Here is a 21,403-nt window from a genome sequence, read left to right on the forward strand (position 1 = left end):
CCGCAAGGAAGACATATGCCCTCATCTTGCACAATGTTCTTATCCCCATCAGGCAACAGCCAGATCGTAAAAACAAAACTCAAGAGAACCAGGCATGAAGGCAAGCGGGCGAGCTTTTTGGTAGAAACGCGGCCTCTTGCACAGGTCGCAGATCCGTGGAGGCGAGCGACATCTGGTTGGTGTTGCAAGGAACTGAGCTCAGCATGCCGCTCTATGAATGGTAGAGATGCTGAAAAATAGGTTTGAGTTTCTGCGTAACAGAATTTATCTTTTCTGGTATATTCAAATTACAATCCGACGTCATGTCTGTACGTTGTGTTTAGGCTGTACTTCATGATTTTTCCTATGCATCTTACTTTGAGCAATTCAGATAAGTAACGCCTCTGCGCCACGCGGAGGGCCTGCATGGTTGTGATTGGCAATAATTTTTCGCTATTGTCCCACACAAGACACCGGCACCGGATTTTATGCTATCACATTAAAATGTGCGCAAAGAAAAGTGCCCCAGTGATTCAAATTCACGTTAGCCAATGGGAGCTCCGCTTGCTGAGCGCCCCTTGACTAACGTAACAAATCGCGACACTAGCTTTCCCTTTTCACGCTCACTTTCATTTCTGCATAGTGAAACACAATGCCACAAATGTCTGCATCTGATCTCTCGTGTTTACCGTGATACTAAGATGGAGGCGCTGCATCAACCAAAAGCCGCGATCAGCAGTGCAATAGCACCTCCAGCAGACAGCACAAAGAAGAGCAATCTTCTCAAACTCTGCAGCGTATTTCTTCCAAACATTTCACCATGAGATAAAGGAAGGTCCTAGGATTGCGGGGGAAAAGAATTGAAAATCATAAAAAGAAAAAAAATTCGGAAAGCAATGAAGTAGCCGAGCTGCTCCAAATTTATGTGATGCAAATTTTTGCACTGTGCCAAGAGATTCATACCATCAAGAGTCCACTGTTATACCCCATTAGCTCAAGCAGGATCGCCGTTTAGTTTCAAAGGTCATGCTAGTAGAGATCATCATGAGATTTTTCCATTTATTGTTGTGAAGTTTATGAAAATCTGTCTAATAGATTGTGTTTACTCCTTAGCAAGAATAAAAAGAAATAGCAGTGACATTTTTGCAAAGGTTGAGTGAAAGGGCCAACACCTTTTCGAACAACACTGTGAGCTCGCGGTTGGTTGTATAGAAATATTTGGCTTCGATGTTCGTGGCAGTATTGGCCAGCAAATAAGCAGTTTATTTACCACATTCAAAAAGTGTTGCAAAGTGTGCTTATTGTGCACTATACCACCGTATGAGGATGCTGCACACTTCCATTCTTGAGCGAAAAAAAGCAAGCACTTGCACAGACAAGTTGCAGTAAAAAAAGAAAAACCAGGTGCAAGCAAACTAAACTGTCAACCCAAGTCCTGTGAGCTATGCTGCAGCTGACCTACAGGCTTGCTTGTTCTCAAAATCTTTACGACATTCCTACAAGCTGAGGGCAGCAGTGGCAGGTTTTCATCGAAGCTAGTGCTGCCACATGCATTGCCAAAAGCTGACTGTGCATGGCAATGCTCTTAGCAGTGGAAAACACAAACTGCAACTTTAGAGGTGTGCAAACCTAAAAATACTGGCAATCTGTGAAGAAAAGCAACTATCCCCTTTCCGTGTCAAAAGATCTTAGGGGACAAAGCTGAAATTCTTGTGTATGAGCAGTTCTCCTCTCCACAGTTTACCAATGAAAAAGTTCATTCCTTGTGCCTATTGCCCCCCCCTCACCCTTTCATGAGCAATGCACATGCTACACATTTCAAATGCACAGCCACTTTTTGTTTGAAGACCTCTGAAGATACCAGATGACTAAATGTTAGCAAGATGACACAGCCCTGTAAATCTGTCTGCGGGGTGAAATGGACACTGGTGATGTAAAGCACCAGTAGCCTTGGAAATCGCAGATGCCAAGGCATTCAATTTCGCACACTGGTCTGGATTCCAAACTCCTGCATGAGGGGTGTCTGGAACTGGTTTTTGTAGTGTGCTTAGAAGATCAGGAAATTCTGTCACTTTTGGTTCAAGGAACCACAAAACACGGACAAACAGGTCACTGAAACCATTCAAAGTCGAGACGTGCTTAAGCCCAACTCTACTGTGCCAGTGAGATAGAACTGGCTGCAGTTGAGAAGTCGCATTTAGTGATGCTTTCTTTGTGGCATCTGAAGGTGCGCAACGTCACCAGATACAAAATACAACAGCTGCATGTTGCCCCAGCTATGACATCAATCCAGACTATACATAAAACTGGTTACACAACCTCGCTTGAAGTTAGGACATGCAACCTCAGAGAGACTCATCAGCTGCCTAGCTAAAGGAATGGACTCCTCCTAAGTGCAAATTGAATGAAACCAAATTAATGGAAATCTCAGAATGGCCACTACAGATTGTAAATAAAGGTGTGTTCAGCAATATGGTGCATTGCTGGAATGCTAATTGTATGTAATGTCGATAGTCATTAAAAGAATGGGTTGGCGGATTTCTTTTTAATTAGTAAAATCTTGACATAACAAACTTCAGGGAACTGCAGTAAATGGTTCGCTATGCTGAAGTCTTTCAAGTGAAAAGCCCCAAAATTAAACATTCCGCCCATCAAACAGTCAGTGCATCAACTGTCACTGTACGAGTCATCCAGGAAAACATCAGTGAAAACATCACATTGAACTGCTGGTGAAAGCGCTCGACCATGGCGTTGGGCATCGGCTGGCAGGCCGTCGTCTTGATGTGGCGGACACCCAGCAGTGGGGACATCGCACGGAACAGTGCAGAGTCGAACTGACGACCTCGATCTGTTGTAATGGTCGAGGGAGCCCCGTAGCGACTAATCCATACTGCGACAAGGCCTAGGGCGACTTTCTCCGTGGCAATATCGCTGAGTGGCAATGCCACAGGCCAATGCGTGATCCAGTTGATGCACATTAAGATAAAGCGACTGGACTGCTTGTGCCGCTGATGTGCCGAATGTCACTCGTGAATTTGGATATGTAGGCAAGTTGGCGAATCTCACGGGGAGTGTGGGCAAAGTTGGTAGCGGTCGAAGCATACGTGAGCAACTTGCGGTCAGTGAGGATGTGAAATTGCCAACCTTCGAGGAAGTGGTGGAAATGTCTCATGGCCAAGTAGGCTGCCAGCAGTTCATGACCGAAATTGCTGTACCTATGCTCGGCCTGAAGAGCTTTCGCGAGAAGAGCGCGACAAGCTGTTACAAGCCGTGGACCAACTGCTGCAGCACTCCACCGACGGCAACGTCCGAGGCGGCCACCGATAGTGATGTCAGGGCATCACACGTGGGATGTGCAACGAGTCACGTTGGTGAGAGCTTCCTTGATGGAACCGAAAGCTGTCTCGGCATCCTCTGTCCAGAAGATTGGAGTGTTTGCTTTTGTCTGACCGGACAGGAGTGCATTAAGGGGTTGCAAGATGACAGCGCAGCGAGAAATGAATTGCCGATAATCATTGGCAAGCACAAGGAATTCACTCAGTTGCTTTGTGGTCGCAGGTCGTGGAAACCGCACTATAGCTTCCACACGAGCGGCAGGAGGAGATATCCCACAGGCATCGACGCAATGGCCCAAGTCCAGTGCACCAACACCAAACTCACTCTTCAGACTGTTCCAACTAGCCCGTAGTTCCGTAGTCGTTCGAACACATGGCACAGGTGAAGTGCATGGTTGTTTGCTGAAGTGCTGAAGACGAGGATGTCGTCAATGTATGAGAAACAGCACGGTGAGGTGCACGGTACTGTAAAAGACTTTCTTTCTTTAGGTCACAGCAAACGGATGCGCGATACAATCGAGGGCAGTTTTCCCCCCTTTCTTCTTGATCACGGAAGACAGGTGCGCGTTATAATTGAGGGCACATTAGAATCGAGTAAATACGGTAGATAATGTAATTTTACGGCTCTAGTATGGCTGACGCATAGTCATAATGCCGTGACCATGATGTCTGAGAGATTCACAGAATGACGGCATACCACAGTAGTTTCCGAAGTTCATGCTTCCAGCCAACTTGAACGCTTCACTCTCGTGTGCAGAATACAGTCCTATCCTGCTCGTAGTAAAATATATCACAAGCTCTCGAATTAAGAATGGCAGATGCGCTTGCAGTTTCAAAATGACAAGATGATCGGAACCGGGCGCCGTTTTGAAAGAGCTACAGACACCACACTGTGTTGTTTAGATGGACGTTTCTAATGGAACGTTTGCGGCTAGGTGTGAGAATGGACCGAAAAAAAAATGACATGGAAAATCCGGTTTTCGGAACAAAGTGCTGTCAAATTGTAACTACTGACACACGCTTCAGCGTGGTTAATTTTTTAGCCTTTTAAGGGCGAGTCAATATATAAAGAAATTCTGGTATAACGGCCACTTGTAGCAGAACTATCCAGTTCATTATAAATGGGTTCGACTGTATTATGCGAGTGGTTTTTTGTACCTCTCTTATGTAATTGCACTACAAATGTGATGCATTGTACAGGCTTTCACATGTGAAACTGCTAAAGTAAGCTGCTATTCCACAAGGCCAAAACACTTTGGAATCTGCTTTTCCCAGTCACACCACCACTCCCATGTGATGGAAAGCGGCACAGGGCATGCCGAAGACAACAAAGGATGGGATCAGTGTTACCTTCTTGGTGAGCACAAGCACCTCTCCTTTTTTTAGAAATGCTTTCAGCGCTGACTCAAGATCCTTTTCCATGGCAGCATCCAAGGGCTGAAACAACAAAGTTCCACATGTGGAGGCCACATTTGGAGAGAACTACACAACCACACTACAAAGAGACGATCCATTATTTCAGCATGCTTGTTGAAATGCATCTTCCAGAAGAGTTCAAATCTCCCTTCGGAATTATTTAAATCCCGATGTTGGAAGACATTTTTCACTATAGCAAGTCAGGATGGACTGCAAAACTGAAGCTTGGATTGGTGGACATGCCACTAGTTGCATTCGATTTTTTCCTGCCTGCGGGATTTTTTGTGCCCAGCCTTGTTTTCATTACTGTTGGCACTGCATATCTTCGTATTAGTCCACATTCTTTCCACTAGTTCATTGTCATCGACAGATAATCAGCACTGTGGTGGACTGCGCCCGCCACAAAACCTTCAATGTGCAAAAGCACTACAAAGAAGAAGCAATTGCCACTGAGCAGTGTAGAGCTGAAGGCATAACCTGTGCAGCAGGGGCACTCTATTTGGCGCAGTTGCCCAGAGAATAAGATGGCATGTTTTTTAAATCTTTGAATTGATTTTTCTCAGGTTGCACTTTTTGGTCAATTGTCACTTTTAGGAAAACTATTGTTTCAAAACTGCAATGACGAAAACTGTTTAAATAAAAAAATTAAATTATGGGGTTTTATGCAACAAAACCACGATCTGATTGTGAGGCACTCCGTAGTGGAGGACTCTGGAAATTTGGACCGCCTGGGGTTCTTTAACGTGCACCTAAATCTAAGTACACGAGCGTTTTTGCATTTTGCCCCCATCGAAATGCAGCTGCCGTGGCAGAGATTCGATCCCGCGACCTCACGCAACGAAAACTGTTTGAAAAATTGTTAGGCTGAAAATTTGTGAGGAACAAGTCTATGGATATCTTGAATTTCTAAATTACTTCTATCAAGAAAAAGGTATAGATTTCTGGATCACAGTAGCAACAAAAGGCAAAAACTTAGTCCCCAAATCTCTCTTCATAGGCAAGCAAACCAAGAATTTTCTCACCTTGGCAGTGACCACCTCACATGGTACCTCCCCTCGCACGGCACCCATGATGCGTGAAAAAGCGCCAATCACCAGCTTCACATACCGTGACCGGCCATTCTCAGCCAGGGAGCCTGCACAGGTGGTGACACACAGTGAATTGACACACACCAGCAGAAGGCTGTCTTATACACACACACAGGGAAAAGCAAGGCACAGGTTGCCAGATGTGCATAAAGACAATGCTCTTAAGGTAAGGTACTGTGGGGAGCACACGCGCCCATCTTCCCCCGCGCCGTCGCGTCGAGAGCCGGCATAGACGGGGGAGAGGCGCACTATGCCCTCTCCCGATTCTCCCTCGCTCTCGCGACGCGCACGCGCCCTTCCTCCGCGACTCGCGGGCAGGCAGCTGACGGGCGAGGAGGACATTCCCCTCGCCCAGCTAAAAAGGTACAAAACAGCGCGACCGGGGGAGACCCTCTCTCTCGGAGGCCAGACCCATAACCTGCCAGACTGGAGTACCTGCTGCTACCCGTGAGTGACCACGTTGCCTGACTATCCCGGGCAACGAGGCCAGACTATTTATTACTATTACGGAGAGGACGTCCCTCTGCGAGTATTCGCTATTGCTAATAGCAATAAACGTTGTTACCGTTGACACCGCTGGTTGCCTTATTCGTCCGAACCCGGCGTAGCCGCGATTCCCGCGCTACGGGTTGGGAGTACCACGAAGCGACTGCGTGGGGCTAGATCCGGAGCTCGCCTTCAGCCCTAGCCGCACGCAGAGTGGAACCCCCACAGTACTTAGATAAAAAGTTTCTCAATATAGCGCCATTGTTTAATCTAACTGGCCTCCTTAATATAGCGCCCTCCTGCCATTGCCCACACGTGATCGGCTTAGTGCGGTCACCCGGCATTTTGGCCGGTTAGCAGTGGTGTTCCTTTTTTGTTTTGAAAACGTTCCAAAGCATGTTTTAAACATATGCAAGAATAAGAATTTACTGCATGGAATAATGTTTCATAATGAGCTTTGGTAAATGTAATACAACACACACTAAAGCTACACATTTTTTGCAAGCATGTTGAAAGGTTTGGAACCTTTTGGGAGCGCTAATGGTGCTCCATGTAGGAGGAGGATTAGAGGAGGAGGAAAGCTTTGCCTTGAAACTTATCTAGGGACCTTTCCTCTAGTGGCTGCCAACTGTAAACACTTAAGTGAGACTAAAGAGATGCCCAACACACAACACACTATATACTGCACACATACACACACCAGGGAAAACCTTGTGAACCAAATAATGGCACAGTGGGCAATCAGTATGGTCACAGCAGACAAGACACTCAGGAATGGAGACTACAGCTGATGGTGCAGATAAGTTTAAATATGTCCAAAATATGGCAGTGCAACCCTAACACAGACCTGGATCTTACATAAGAATAGATTATGTTCAGTGATAACCTTACCGATGTTGGCTGCTGTACCCGTTAATTTAACTCGAAGTTGTAGCAAAACAAGTTCACTTTGCAACAGCAACTGGCAAGTCTACAAAATAGTCCAATTGTGTCACACTAGCATAGGCACTCTTATACTGCTCACTGAGGATAAAACTTGACACTCAACAATGCATTCATAATCATGGAGTTGAATCACACATTGCGATTAAAAGCAGTCACTAAAGGAAAAGTGTTGTGTGCGGGCTGAAATGACTGCCATGCAATTAGTGCAGGCAGCCTTGGATATCCCGCTGCAATCATGCTTCTCGTCTAGCACACACATCTGAACTCAGCCTGAAGACAATACTCAGGCTGAATTGGTTTCGGTGTGCAGTTAAACAAAATCCTTCAAAGAGGATTCCAAAGAGTCTCTTCACCATCCAGAATGCCATCTTACATGCAGCAATAGCAAAACACTAATGAGAACTAAGCCAGTATGCACTGAGTGTTGCATAAATAAGGGAGCCAGGCATATTCATGACTGCTTCAGCTTGAGTGCTGGCTCCTTTGTGCTCAAATTTCATAATGAGATGGAATTTTGTCTGGAATCTAACCGGATGAAGTCAACAGACCAATGTAACCAAGGAAAGCTATGCTTGGCTTTACATGGCTGTAGCTAAAAGCCAACCCCATCAGCACAGTGGAAGAATATGAGATGTGCATGAACAAGCCTCCAAACGAGAGAGAGGGCTTGGTAGCATTGCAGCTTTTGGCGAGAGATGCGCGGGAGAGCAGACCATCTGGGATCCCACCAGCTTGGGTATATTGTTACGCGAACGAAGGATTAACAACTGGAATGGTATTCTGTAAGAGTCCACTAGGTGGACTCTTATAGAATACCTCCCCTGGAGACTATTTACAAAGTATATTTACAAATGATAATGCAGCGCAAGCCAGTTCAGCCGGCAGCTCGAGAGCCAGGGAGCGTTCGTCTTTGTTGGGGCGCCCGCGTGCATCGTCCACAAGAAACACGCAATATGCATGTAATCATAATCCCCGGCGGTGCAAGCATCGTCCCGGTGCGTCTAAATATCAGTGATAACAGGAGAGTAATATGGTTTGAGGTGTGCGATATGCACATCAGTGGAATTCGAGGCAGATGAGGCACTGGTAGAGACTGGGGCCATTTCGTAGGTAACTTTATGAGATACCTTACGGGAGTCTCATAAGCTCCTTTCTACACAATCTACCTTTTCAAAAGCCAGTAGTAGACTGTGCCGAGCACGTTGTTATAGCTGATATGCGTGCAGTAATAGATACAAATAATTTTCTACGCAGACAAATGGCAGCTCCATTAGGCAGTTTGTAGTATCTTAAATTGCACCTTAATAAAAAGACTTCATTTCATTCAATCGCGACTAAAGGTCACGGCTGTGGCCCATGCATTTCTATGGGCCCAAGCTCCAAAATTGATCAGTCACCATGCCCATGCCTGACCCCCATGGTGAGCCAAATGGCGACCCCTTTCATGGCAAGGTCTCTCTCGAAAGAGCTTAAGGGACCATGAATACGTCAAACAAGCGTCATTTTCGGCCGAAAACACACATTTTTGGCCTGCCTTAGTTTTGAAGCAATAACGATAGCTCACAATGTCTCATACGTTGTTTACCCAATTCTAATGTGCGCCTTCCTTTCAAAGAAAATTGGACCGAAAATTGCCCATCTGGTGCAATCGAATACAAAACCAAAATCACCTTCGCGATGTTTGTATGCTTTACCGCACAACAGATGTACTGCGGTGAAGCCGACTTTAGGAAACCGGCCACCATAGTGCAGCATGTATGAAACCGGTGTCCCACTGAAAAAACAGGTGCACGTGTACCCACTGAATGATTAAATCAATCCTGCCGGTCCCATAAGGGTCGAATAAGCAGAGTCGACTGTAATCACGAGCGCGAAATGAAGCTAGGAGCATTAATTCAAAGTAGCCAAATACCTAAGCGAGTTTCTGAATTCGTCACACAGTCTTCCACAGGGGTTGAAATCTGGGCCAGTTGGTACATACTTGAACGAAAAAATCAGTCAAAAAACACAAAGGACAAGAGGAGAGGTTCACACCACGACTGGTCGTTCACACCACTCGTTGTGGTGTGAACCTCTCCTCTTGTCCTTTGCATTTTTTTACTGGTTTTTTCATTCCAGTCTTCCACATCAGTGTAGTACACAGATTGAGACTGCATCACTTATGTGATTTCGTGATGCTACACGACGATAAGCAGAAATCACAGCACATTGTGAAATTCTTTGTACAGCGGCATTTATTTTCAAGCACTGTAACAGCCAACTCAGTCGCTCTTTCAATGTTTTTGGATTCAATAAAGCAATTCTTGCGAATTCACAACTTCAAAGGAGCACCATTAATTAGTCACTGAGGAAATTTTCAAAAATCCACTGGCTATCATTCCTGTAGACTATTCCATGGATTCAAATGCCTCCAACCTGGGAAACCCGAAATTATATGTGGTACTAAGCACAGGCACGGTTTTCTTTTTTTCCGCTCTGAGTGAACGCTTGAACACCCTTACGCAACTGAGTTAGTGTGTGTTTACAGTTCTGTTAGCAACTATGGTAATACAATATTTTGAATCATGGTTCTTATACGTCTTCTAGGAGGATGGACCTGTCATAAAATTTTGTAAACATGACAATAATTGTAGAATGTACACATATTGTCACCATTCCTGCCAGACAACATACAGTTAAATCTCAATAATTCGAACCCAAAGGGGCCCGAAAATTTGTTCAAATGATTAAAAGTTTGAATTAAAGGAAGCCGATTGAATGGAGGACTTACCTGCAGTGGCACATGTGCACTGAGCTAACACATATGTGGGAATTCCAGAAGATTTATTCACATGTATTGACAAATTACAGTGAACGCCAGATTTTTCGGACTCCCTAGGGGCGCAAAAACATCCGAAAAAATGAGCGCATGCCTTTTACTGCTCCCGAGGGCTCAAATCACCACAGGCATGTTTTAAATAGCTCTAAACGCCTGACAGTACACTAATTAGGCATATTGGTGCTCATACAGTAAAAGCTTGTTCATTTGAATTCCGCGGGATGCTACAAAAATTCGAATTATGCAAAATTCGAACTAATGAAAGATAAGAATATAGCTCGGTTAAGGCGCGTACATAGTCCGACGTGGCATGAGAATGCGCGCACACACACTACGTCATGTTGACGTGAACAACGTCGATACTTCGAATCACTGGCGCAGCTAACGTAACCGGATGTGGCCAATGCTGTCCGACGACAATGTCGAGATGGCTCTTGCTACAACCACACGTTCATCGCGCTGACTGGCGCAGAGAAAAAAAGATGTCGCAGTTTCACCCAAAAGGCGAAGCATCAATTGCGATACCAAATTAGTGGATAGCTATACAAAGTAAGGATAGTTTTAGTTTTATCGGCCATAAGAACTTGCAAACATTCACTTACTAACTAAATTAACAAGCACGGTGTCAAATGCGCACAGGTAAGCATGAACACATCTCGCTCGGTGACCGCGGAAACTAGCTGAAAAACGCTGGAGTGAGAAAACGCGGCAGTAGCAGCGAGTGAATTGACCTTCGTACAGCTCTCACTTCAACGCAAATTTAACGTAGAAAGCACATCCCATGCGAAGCTACCGGCACTACTCACACTCTGCAAACATTCACGCTTTGAAGATGGGGCCCACGTGGGCGCGCACTTTGGCCACGTCGCAGATCGCTTTCAAGATACGGCACCCGCACAGCCGTGCCGTAAACAGCAGCCGCCGGAAAATAACATTACCCCCCCTCCCTCCCTTGCCTCACCCCCGTGTCTTGTGTGCGACAGGAGAGGGTGCGCTCCACCCCACCTTTCTCGCTCGTGCACGCGAGATTAAGCTGCATTTGCCAACTCACCCTCGCATGCTTTCGCTTGTACACAAAGAACACTGCGCGCGGCGACGGTGTTATCCGGCACCGAACATCCAAGAAGCTTGGTAGCGAATGTCAAAGTAGCTAGGCCTAGCGTTGCTGCTGTGTGGCTACGGCTGCCAGCTGCGTGCGAGAGCGCTGGCTCAAGGCAGCGAGATATCAAAGTGGAAGTGGTGGTGGCTTCTATTAACGCCGTTTCGGACCTGCAGTAATGGAAAAAAGTCCGGAAAATTGGACGGCGAAGGCTTTTTGCGTCCAAAATTTCAGACATTCTTCTACATCGACTCTATGGGGTACATGGCGGTGCCACAAAGGCGTCCGAATTATCGGGGATGTCCGAAAAAATGGGGTTCCAGGAAAGCGGCCGTTGACTGTGCAGGACGCCCGTCACTAACAGAAGTAATTGGTCATGCGTGTCTGCACATGCCTGCACACAAATTTTTGCCAGCTTTTTTCTTCCCCCCCCCCCCCCCCCCCACGTGCAACACTGAGGAGTCTCTTTTAAGCTCTTCCTATATGGCGGGGTCAGAGGAATGCTGGTCGGAGGTGCTGCTGGGTGACTTGGCGCAGTGCTAAGAGCATTGTCAGGGCACAGTACATGTATGTTCGAATTAACCGTCACAAATGCTTGCGCATTGAAATTACTGGGCGTTTTTGACCAATGGAATACACATAACTTTGACAGGACCACAGTGTCAGTTCAAATTAACGAGATTTGACTGTATTAGTGCGGTACGCGGCCCACTGAAAGCTGGCAAAATTTTATCGCATACATCGCAGTACAACATTTTTACTTGAATATTTTATTGCAGTTGAACCGTACAGCAGTCTGGTAACAATGAACGGTGATGAAACTAAACTGCACCCCTGGAAACTGTTCCCTAGGAATAATGAAAGCAGATTTAAAATGTCATGCTTTTGTGTACTGCAAGCACCGGAAGCAATTAGGAGACGAAACTACATCATGGCCATCATTTCGGTTCTGCATGTGCACCTCGGCAATCTGCTTTTTTATGGCGTGAGTGAAGAAATTGTGGGCACAGTTTAACGGTGTCACCCTTGCTGCATTGTTGGATACAAGCGGGACAAAACAGTTAATGTGGTCTCAATCTGTTTTCACCCAGGTAACGCAATTGGGGCCCTGCATTTCCTGATGTCACACAGTCTATGCCAAAATGGCAGTCGCTCCTTAATGAGAAAGGCTTAAATTAAACTGAAATGTTAGGTTAAAATGTGCGCTGAGAGCCTTTTTTTGTTTGTGTGACTATATAGGTCATGTGCAAAACCCAACGTCTATGATGTGTTTGCAGCTCCCGCAATTGCTTCCGCAGCATTCAACCAGCAAAAGCATCACCTATAATATCTGCATTCTGAATTCAGAAGGCCCCACTCTATGGGGTGTGGATTTGGACACCATCTACTGGGCTCTCTAAGAATTCTCAGTTACAATGATAGCCTGAGAATAGTTGGACAACCTTGTCTTGGCCTCTAACGTGTAAGGTCAATGAACAGAAGAAACGTTTCCCACTATTTCCGAGATATCCGCACCCATGACCTTAAATTATCTTCTGCAGCCCTAAATGCATGAAAGAATCCCAAGTAACAAGCTCTTGGGTCATGCCTAAGAAGTTCACTGTAGTAATCAGAAAGGCAGTGGTGCCTCCTCTTACCAATCAGGTTCACAGTCAAACTGCTGAACTGCAATTTCTTGAGGGCATTCTGGAGGGCATCTGGGGGGGAGAGAAGCAGCAAACAATGATCAACTAGAGACAAGGCCTAGTTGCACTGCTGCAAAACAAAAACAATTCAACCAGCAGATTTCAAAAAACTACAACACACTTCAAGAATAGAGGTAAACAAGGGGCTCGATTTTATTAGTCACATCATACCAAATGACACACAATGAAGCCAGAGAAAGTTATCTTTGCATCCAACTTTATTTTTCCTCTATCCCGATTATTTCTACATTTCAATATGCATAATTAACTTCCCCTATGCTTTCTCTGGCTTCATTGTCGTTTCACACCACACAATTCCTTTTTCCCAGATGCTCGTGCGTGCAACACTTGCATGAATCCTTTCTAGATGGCAAGCCTCGGGGCTAAGGCATGTTCAGTGGCCAGTTGAACAAAGACACTACATCACTATTCCAAGTATAATTACACATAACATTACACGTAGCTCCTTTGTTAAAAGCCAACAGCAGCAAATCTTCAAGCATGTAAAAAGGCCAGTTTCAGAAAATTTAGAGTGATCTTTAGAGCTTTAAGGATGAATTGCAAGTGGGTGCATCACAAAACGTGCGCATTGATATTTTTCATACCGAAACTTTAAAAAATGCCGTCATTACTACTCGCTGGAAGTGAAGCAAAATTTAAGACTGTTGAGAGCCAGCGCCTGTGTCGTCTGCTTCCCTTACTTGTATCGTTCCCATGTACCAGCGAACAGGTCCCGCATGTCTGCTAGCCATAGAGTTAACATACTCTGCTAGCTTTTTCGTATGCTGTGCCCCCGCTGTTGTACACCCACAATGTTCCTTTAGTGCAAAGAATTTTCCAAATCAAGCCGGTTGTCTGTATCTGGTTGTCTATGTTCAACAAGCAGAGCCTCGATGTGTTCTGTTTCCCCTCAGAGATGAAGAGTGCATTGGGATGACCGAGCTAAAGGCGCAGATAGTCTGGCGTAACGTGGATGCAATCCAAGTGCAGTGTAGTTATGCTATGTCGGCAAAAATTGGACGCTCTATAGCGAAGCGTGGCTGGCGTGGGAATAAATAATGTTTTATTCACGAGAGCAGCTCTGAAGCAGAGTGCATCGGGTGCCAGCTGGCTGACCAGCAGCATGCTGGCCTACGCTTCAGACAGTTCAAATCCACTAAAGCGAGCGTGCCGAATGTGTGCCTTCGACAATCAAAGCGCTCGCTCGCCGCGCTGCTGTGGGCTATGTTTAATGTGCTATCCAAAAGGCAATATTTTAGAGATCTCAGCGTCGCCACCATGATGTATCTGACTTTGCTGGCCGCTGCCCCAGCATGCTCCTTTAACCTTGGCTACCTTAGGGTTGACCGAGCAGGCAGTTACTGCCATCTGTAGTAAAAAGATTAGAAGTAGCCGAGGCTCAGCGCAAAGTTCACGAAAAATCATGGCCAGAGTCGGGCCGTGGTAAGTTTTGCGCATTTCGCTCTGGCAGCATCGCATTTTGGCATAGTCTGGCATCACATCTACAGCATGGACGCCATGTCAAGTGTTCTTCGGAACAAATGCAGCATGCGGTTCCTGCCAACGGCGTTTCTGGCGCTGTGTCAGAAAGGCTTTCGTTCATCTACTTCAATGCCTCCGATGTAGAGACGTGCGAAATGTCTCAAAGACGATGCACTACCGGAAATTATCACTCAAGAATACCACTCCAGAAAAAAATTTGCTTTTCACGCGCCATCACGGCTTACAGTACCGAGAAAGTCAGCCCGAGAGGGTTTGGTAAGCAGATCTTGCATGGTTAAGAGACTGCTCACGAAATATAGCCTGTGCAGCTTCGTCAAGTGCAGTTTACATGATTCGTGTACGTTGGCTGGTCCACCGAGTTCGCATCGCACTGGCCTGCTGCGGCGCACACTGGCACCATGAAAGCTGGGACAGGAAAGATGCGCTCAGCCTTCCTCTGTGCAGCATTGTATACTGCACAGCCATCATTCGTATTAGAGTATGTGTTCGGGCACCCGACGGCCACGCAACGCTCCAGCTTGCATTGTTGCAACAGGTTAAATCACATGTGAAATGAGAAAGCACGCCAAGAGACACCCATCATCTTGCAAATATTAAGCAAATAATGTGCTCAACATGATGTGACTGAAAGATCAGTAGCCATGTACGGTTCTGGGACTTTCGCCATATCAACATCACTACTGCTCACCGCCAAGTGCATGCATTGTCTGATTAGGCGCTATGTAATGGCCGCTAATAAAAAAAATTGTCGATTATCAGCACAGCGGCTTTGCCAAGATTTCATTGTCTACGCTATGCATTTATAGCTAATTTAGCCCAAGTAAAAATTCATTGCAGTTGGCCTTTAAGTGTATGTCATGCTCCAACCTCCATGCACCTGGTAAATTCTGCAGTCGCATACATGCCACACTAAGCTTCATGGCCTGCATAATCAAGAGCTGTGCAAGCTGCCCCAACTATTTTAACTATAAACTATCTTTCATGAATTTGCTATACGCAGAAAGACAACATAGCCGTGAACTGCCGCCGGGTCTCTTCCGCCAAACGTTATCAATCCAGTCAGCGACCAAGTCCATGGTCATTCAACCTTTTTCATTTGCGGGCACAATCACGCCACTTGGAAACACGATTCCTTTTGGGAGAGTTTACAGTCTGAAGATAAGATACAGAGGCAGCTTGCGCCCATTCGCAGTGCAACAAAGAATTGTAGTGACTAGTTTTCTTGAGGCCGGAAGACAAAATGCGCACTTGCTTCGCCCCCTTCTTTTCAACAGTTGTGATGGCAGGCATGTCAAAGTAGAGCGGCATCTGATCAGCATTTCCAATCTGTCCGAAGTGGTAGCCGTTTCTATCACGCAACTTCAAAAAGTACTGCTGAAAACTGTGCAATTTCTCTTCATACTCTTCCGGCAATTTTTGGCATATCTCTGTTCGCCTTCGAAGAGAAAAGCTTTTTCATAAAATTTGATAGCCAGTACCCTGCTCGCTTTGAAGTCACTCCGCATTAACCCTTTTGGTAGGGCTAACTGCATCGCCCGTACTTTGAGCAGATCGGTCATCACAGGCCGCTGTGCAGCTCTTCTATTTCGGCAAAGCGGCCCTGCTTCAGTCCACTGAAACCCTTCCTTGTTGCTTTGCTGGTAAAAATATTCTCCTTCTGTTCGCGCCAGTCCCACACGCAAGTTTCGGTAAATCCGAACGCCCGTGATGCGGCCCGATTTCCGTCCGTCTCCGCGCACATGATAACTTTCCTTTTAAATGCGGCATCATGGTGGACTCGGCGTGTCTTCACAGTCGACACTTCTATGCTGATTCAATAAATGCAGAAAACAGGAAGGCAAGCAGTAGACTAGGTTACATCAGCGCCTGGTTACACGTACAATATGCACATGGAGGAAGCTATAGCAGCTAGGCTAGAAGCACGTACAAGGCAGCCATTTTTCAAATGCCGATGGCGATATGGTAACACGGATTTAGGGTCATACTCGATTCTAACGCTTACGCAATTTTTGGACCCGTTTTATCGGAAAAAAGGTGCGCGTTAGATTCAAGTAAATACAGTAATTTGCCCCTGGTTCTTCATCTCTCCTACTGCTGTAGTGTGGTCATCTTTGTCGCCCTTTCCCAAATTTCTCAATCCTTGTGCCTCTACGAACTGGTCTGTTTGTTCTGCCATCTGCTCCACAGTTTGCAGTTTTCTTTCTTTAAGGAATATCGCCAAACTGTTGCTACATCTGGCAAGAAATCGTTCACCCACGATTTTGTCGTGAACCCCTTCATACGTTTTGTCCATCTCAGACAGCTCTATCCACCTCTCAAGATAATTTGCTAGACGACACGCGAACTGCTTGCCTGTTTCTGAATCGTCAGGCTTACATGACCTAAACTTCTCCCGGAACCTTTCTGCGGTCAACCTGAATCTTTGGAATAAAGTTTTCTTCACCTTGTCGTAGTCTAATGACACCTCTGCTGGCATACGCCCAAAGACACTCAGAGTCTCGGCCACTAAACACAGGCTTAAGAGGAAGCTTTAGCTAAGGGCCAACTCCGAAGTGGCCTATTCAAATACATGTAAAAGACAAAAATGTTTTTCGGAGATAACCCCTGAACCGATTTTAATGGAATTTGTTGAATTTTAATTTAAATTCTAGTGACTGTTGGAAACGGAATTTCGATTTAGGGCCTCAATTTTGTTAAAATAATTTTAAAATATTTGAGAGAAAAAAATAGAAGCACAAAGTTTACCAATTCATACCTCTGCATCAAAAACGGATATTGAGGGTTTGTAAACGGCATCCATTACATCATTCAAAACAGACAAATTCGATACGTAATTTTACTTATGTGAATTTGTTACGTTGGTTACAAGGGTTCTGCAAGAGCTGTGTTTCCATATTACAAAATTTTTTTATATTCATGTGTAACGTCAATTTTGTCCGATTTAGATGTACTATTAGATGCAATTCACAGAATTGTATTATCATTTTTCGTTGTTGCGTTACAGAGATGTAAATTGATACTTTAGTATTTCGAAAATTTCCGACTTTTCCCAATTTTTAAATAAATAATAGACAACCTAACTAAAAAATGTGAAACCAACAGTCACTAGATTTTAAGTTTTTCTTTTAAATGCAACAAACCTTGTCAAATTTGGTGCAGTGGTTGTCTAGAAAAACGAATTCTCCTCTTAGATGTATTTAGATAGGAGCACCCAAGCTAAAGCTTCCTCAAAGCATTAGCCCACTCGCTCCTCTCCCAGCCTTGCCCGACAGCTATCCTTTCAAACAGATGCAAATACGCATCCAAATCATCCCTCCGCTCATCAAAAGGCGGCATCAATTTCCTAGGGCAAATCTGTCTTGGCCTGGAAAGAAAGAAGGATGACGCCGATCCGGGTGTACTCGTTCCATCACGAGAGCCCGCGCCCATCTCTGCTAGCTTTATCTTCAGCTCAAAAAAAATTTTTTTTTTTCTTTCGTGCTCTTTGCACGTTTGTTTGTGTTGCCTTTCTTTTTCTTGTTCAGCACACTCGAAGAACTTCATCATCTCGTCCTTTGACAAGTTTAAATCTTTAGCTATTGCTGCCAAACGTTCCCACTCCATCTCTAAACCACCAAGATCAGTGACAGGGCTGGACTAGAATCCTGGAAAGTATCCTGGCACGTATGCTGGAACGGATCCTGGCAGGCTCGCCAATTGTCGTGTGTCACTGATCTCGGGGACGTGCGGATGTTAGGAGAGATGGGGTTGGGAGACGCAGAGCAGCAAAGCAAACAGATTTTAATTAACCCAAACCAAAACACGATGAAGTACTAGCACTTATGCTACCGAACTAATAGACACTAAAAGTTAATACTTTGCAACTACAACAGCGGTTTGTGACAGTGAGCAATCCTGTAATTCTATTAGCTGTTTACAACCACCTTCTCATCACTAAAATTGGTGAAAAGGCAACCCCCCATACATTTTCAGTGATACCAGTAGTTCAATCATTTTCCTAGCAATGCATGTGTCATGACAAATTCCAGATTCAAATACAACCAACAGAATACATGACACACTGGTTTCAGAAAATCGGCTGACTTCTATAAGTTTGCAGGAAACAGAGGAACTGCAAAGGTGAGATTTGTTCTTGGCCAATTTTTCTCTCTCGTCAGGCATCAAAGAATAAAATGCTATTCCTCCTGATAATCAGTTCCAAAATTTTAGCGTTGTGAAAAACAAGCAACTTCACAGAATACAAAAAATGAAATGCAACCAATGTGGCAATTTTAGAAAAGTAGACGATCCAATGTGACCACCCTTAGCCTCACAAAACACACAGAATCATTGTCACACGTAATGCACATAACAAATACCAAGTTTTTCACATTACTGGCAGTCACTCCATACTTCCAACATTTCATAGAAGTGCAAGAAGATACCCAGTGCAACTATAATGAGAAGACAATTATGACAGCTGTAATAAGTACCTTTCTCGCATTAACAATATTGATCTATTAATGAAGAGAAAATCAGGCATCCACCCGTTTGTAGCAATTGCTACAACGCTGTTTCCGCAGAGCTACTACGTCAAACACTTGCCTTTGCTTTGTGTGTTGGCGACAAGCCCCCTGGTTAGCTCAGATGGTAGAGCGGCTGCCCCGGAAAGGCGGTGGTCCCGGGTTCGAGTCCCGGACCAGGACGAATTTTTCTTCAACTCTGAGGCTTTTCTTTCGAGGAACCCGTATGGGTTTCCTTTGTAGCAATTGCTACGAATGGGTAGATGTCTGATTTTCCCTTTATTAATTACTTCTCTCCACCTTGCGGGTTCCCGCAGAACAACTACATCAAATATTGATTTATTTACATCATACTGCAGGTCTTGTGGCCCACGCAGGAGGGGCAAGATAAACTGATAAATATGCAATACAAAGCGTCAGAACGCTATTAAGCAAGAAAAAAAATGAAGCCAAATAAAAGAGCACATAGCCACATCAGTAAATAACCACGGTCAGCTTGATGCCATCTTTAGACTACTCAAAGGTAAGCCAGGTAAGCCATAAAAAACTAGTTCTAAAACTTGCTGCAATCTTTCCTGGCAATAAACTAATTGACTGGATATCTGATTACCTGCACCTCCGATTCCAATTCGTCACTTTTAATTGTGAAACCTTCTATAGCTGAGGTCATGTCAGGGAGGCCACAGGGCTCAGTTCTCGGGCTACTCTTATCATACATGTTAATGACATCATTGAAGTAGCCAGAAACACACAAGCGAAAATGAGTCTCTAAGCATATGATTGCGTGATCTATTCCAACATTCGTACTCTTCGTGATAAAGAAGTGCTTAACAACGTATCTTCATAGTTTTCAGACTGGAGTAACACACGGCAGATGAGCATTAACTTCAGTAAAACTGTAGCAATGCCTTTACCTAACAAGAAACAGCCCCTAAAATTCACGTGCAGCACTCAAGGGTACAGTATTAACGTAGTTAACGAGTTCAAATACTTTGGGCTTACTTTTACAACTAACCTTAGTTAGCATAATCATATCAACATAGTCTGCTTTAAAGTGCTGCGAAAATTAACGTACCTAAAACGAACTTTAAAACACGGCACTAAAGAGTGCAAGCTTACGCCTTTTAAATCACAAAAGCCATACAGAGAGGCTTATTGTACTCTGCCGATTTCTTGATAACCTGATTGATGACATGGATGTGATCCATTGTAGAGTTTCCCTTCTTGAAGCCAGCCTGTTCCTTTGGTGTACTAAAGTCCAGTGTTGCCCTTATTCTATTGGAGATATCTTTGGTAAATATTTTATACAAAACTAGCAGTAAGCTAATGGGCCTATAATTTTTTTATTCTTCAACGTCTCCCTTTTTGTGCATTAGTATAATGTTTGCATTCTTCCAGTTTTCTGGGACTATTGCAGTCGATAGACACTTCGTATAAAGAGCCGCCAGTTTTCCAAGCATTAAGTCTCCTCCAACATTGATTAAATCAACTGTTATTGCATCTTCTCCTGCCGCTCTTCGTTTCATGTCTTGCAAGGCCCTTCTGACCTCATCACTAGTTATAGGAGGAGTTTCTGTATCCTGTTCATTACTGTTTCGAATGGAGCTGTCCTGAGTCCTCCGGGTACGGTACAGGTCAGTATACAATTCTTCCGCTGCTTTTACTAAACCTTCGACATTGCTGATGATATTACCCTGCTTATCTTTCAGTGCATACATCCTGGTTTGCCCTATGTCAAGTTTCTTTCTCGTTGATTTCAGGCTGCATCCATTTTTTTACGCCTTCTTCAGTCTTTCTCACGTTATAGTTTCGAATATCACTTAGGTATTTTCGCCTTGTTGATCAGTTTTGAAAGTTCTGCAAGTTCTTATCTCTAGAACTGGACACTTTCATTCTTTGTCGTTTCTTTATTAGCTCCTTTGTTACTTGGGAGAGCTTGCCTACTGGTTGCCTCTGAAGCCAGGCTACTTACGGTTTCATTCATTAGCTCTATGTCATCTCTCTGTTCTAGTGCTGCAAATTTGTTTGCAAGTATGAGCTTGAATTGGTCTGCTTTTACCCTTACTGCCTCTAGGTTGACCTGTTTCTTCTTGACCAATTTTGCTCTCTCTCTCTTCAAACTGAGGTGAATCCTAGCCATCACTCACCTATAATGACTGCTCTTTACCCTGCCTATTACTGCTACATCCTGCACTATGCTGGGATCAGCAGAAAGTATGAAGTCATTTTCATTTCTTGTTTTACCATTAGGGCTTTCCCAGGTCCACTTTCTGTTGCTACGCTTCCTGAAAAACGTGTTCAGTGTTCGAAGCTTATTACTTTCTGTGAATTCTACCAGCATCTCTCCTCTAGCATTCCTAGAATCGACGCCGTAGTTGCCAATTGCTTGTTCACCAGCCTGCCTTTTCCCTACTTTTGCATTGAAGTCGCCCATTACTACAGCATACTGAGTTTGCACTTTTCTCATCGCTAATTCCACATCTTCATAAAACTGATCTACTTCATCATCGTCACTGTATGTTGGAGCGTAAACTTGCACTACTGTAT

At 44.7% G+C, this 21,403-nt stretch overlaps 1 protein-coding gene across 1 annotated transcript in view; it reads right to left on the reverse strand.

Annotated features, from left to right (window-relative positions):
• The window catches only part of ATPsynO (ATP synthase subunit O, mitochondrial), a 42,827-nt gene that overhangs the window by 10,069 nt on the left and 11,355 nt on the right, over positions 1–21,403 (reverse strand). The window contains exons 5-7 of the mRNA XM_050170371.3: positions 12,804–12,863; positions 5,753–5,865; positions 4,665–4,751 (exon numbers count right to left, since the gene is read on the reverse strand). Coding sequence (XP_050026328.1) covers positions 4,665–4,751; positions 5,753–5,865; positions 12,804–12,863 — 260 coding nt within the window. The remainder of the gene's footprint in view (positions 1–4,664; positions 4,752–5,752; positions 5,866–12,803; positions 12,864–21,403) is intronic.

Source organism: Dermacentor andersoni, chromosome 6, assembly GCF_023375885.2.
Source record: "Dermacentor andersoni chromosome 6, qqDerAnde1_hic_scaffold, whole genome shotgun sequence".
NCBI lineage: Eukaryota > Metazoa > Arthropoda > Arachnida > Ixodida > Ixodidae > Dermacentor > Dermacentor andersoni.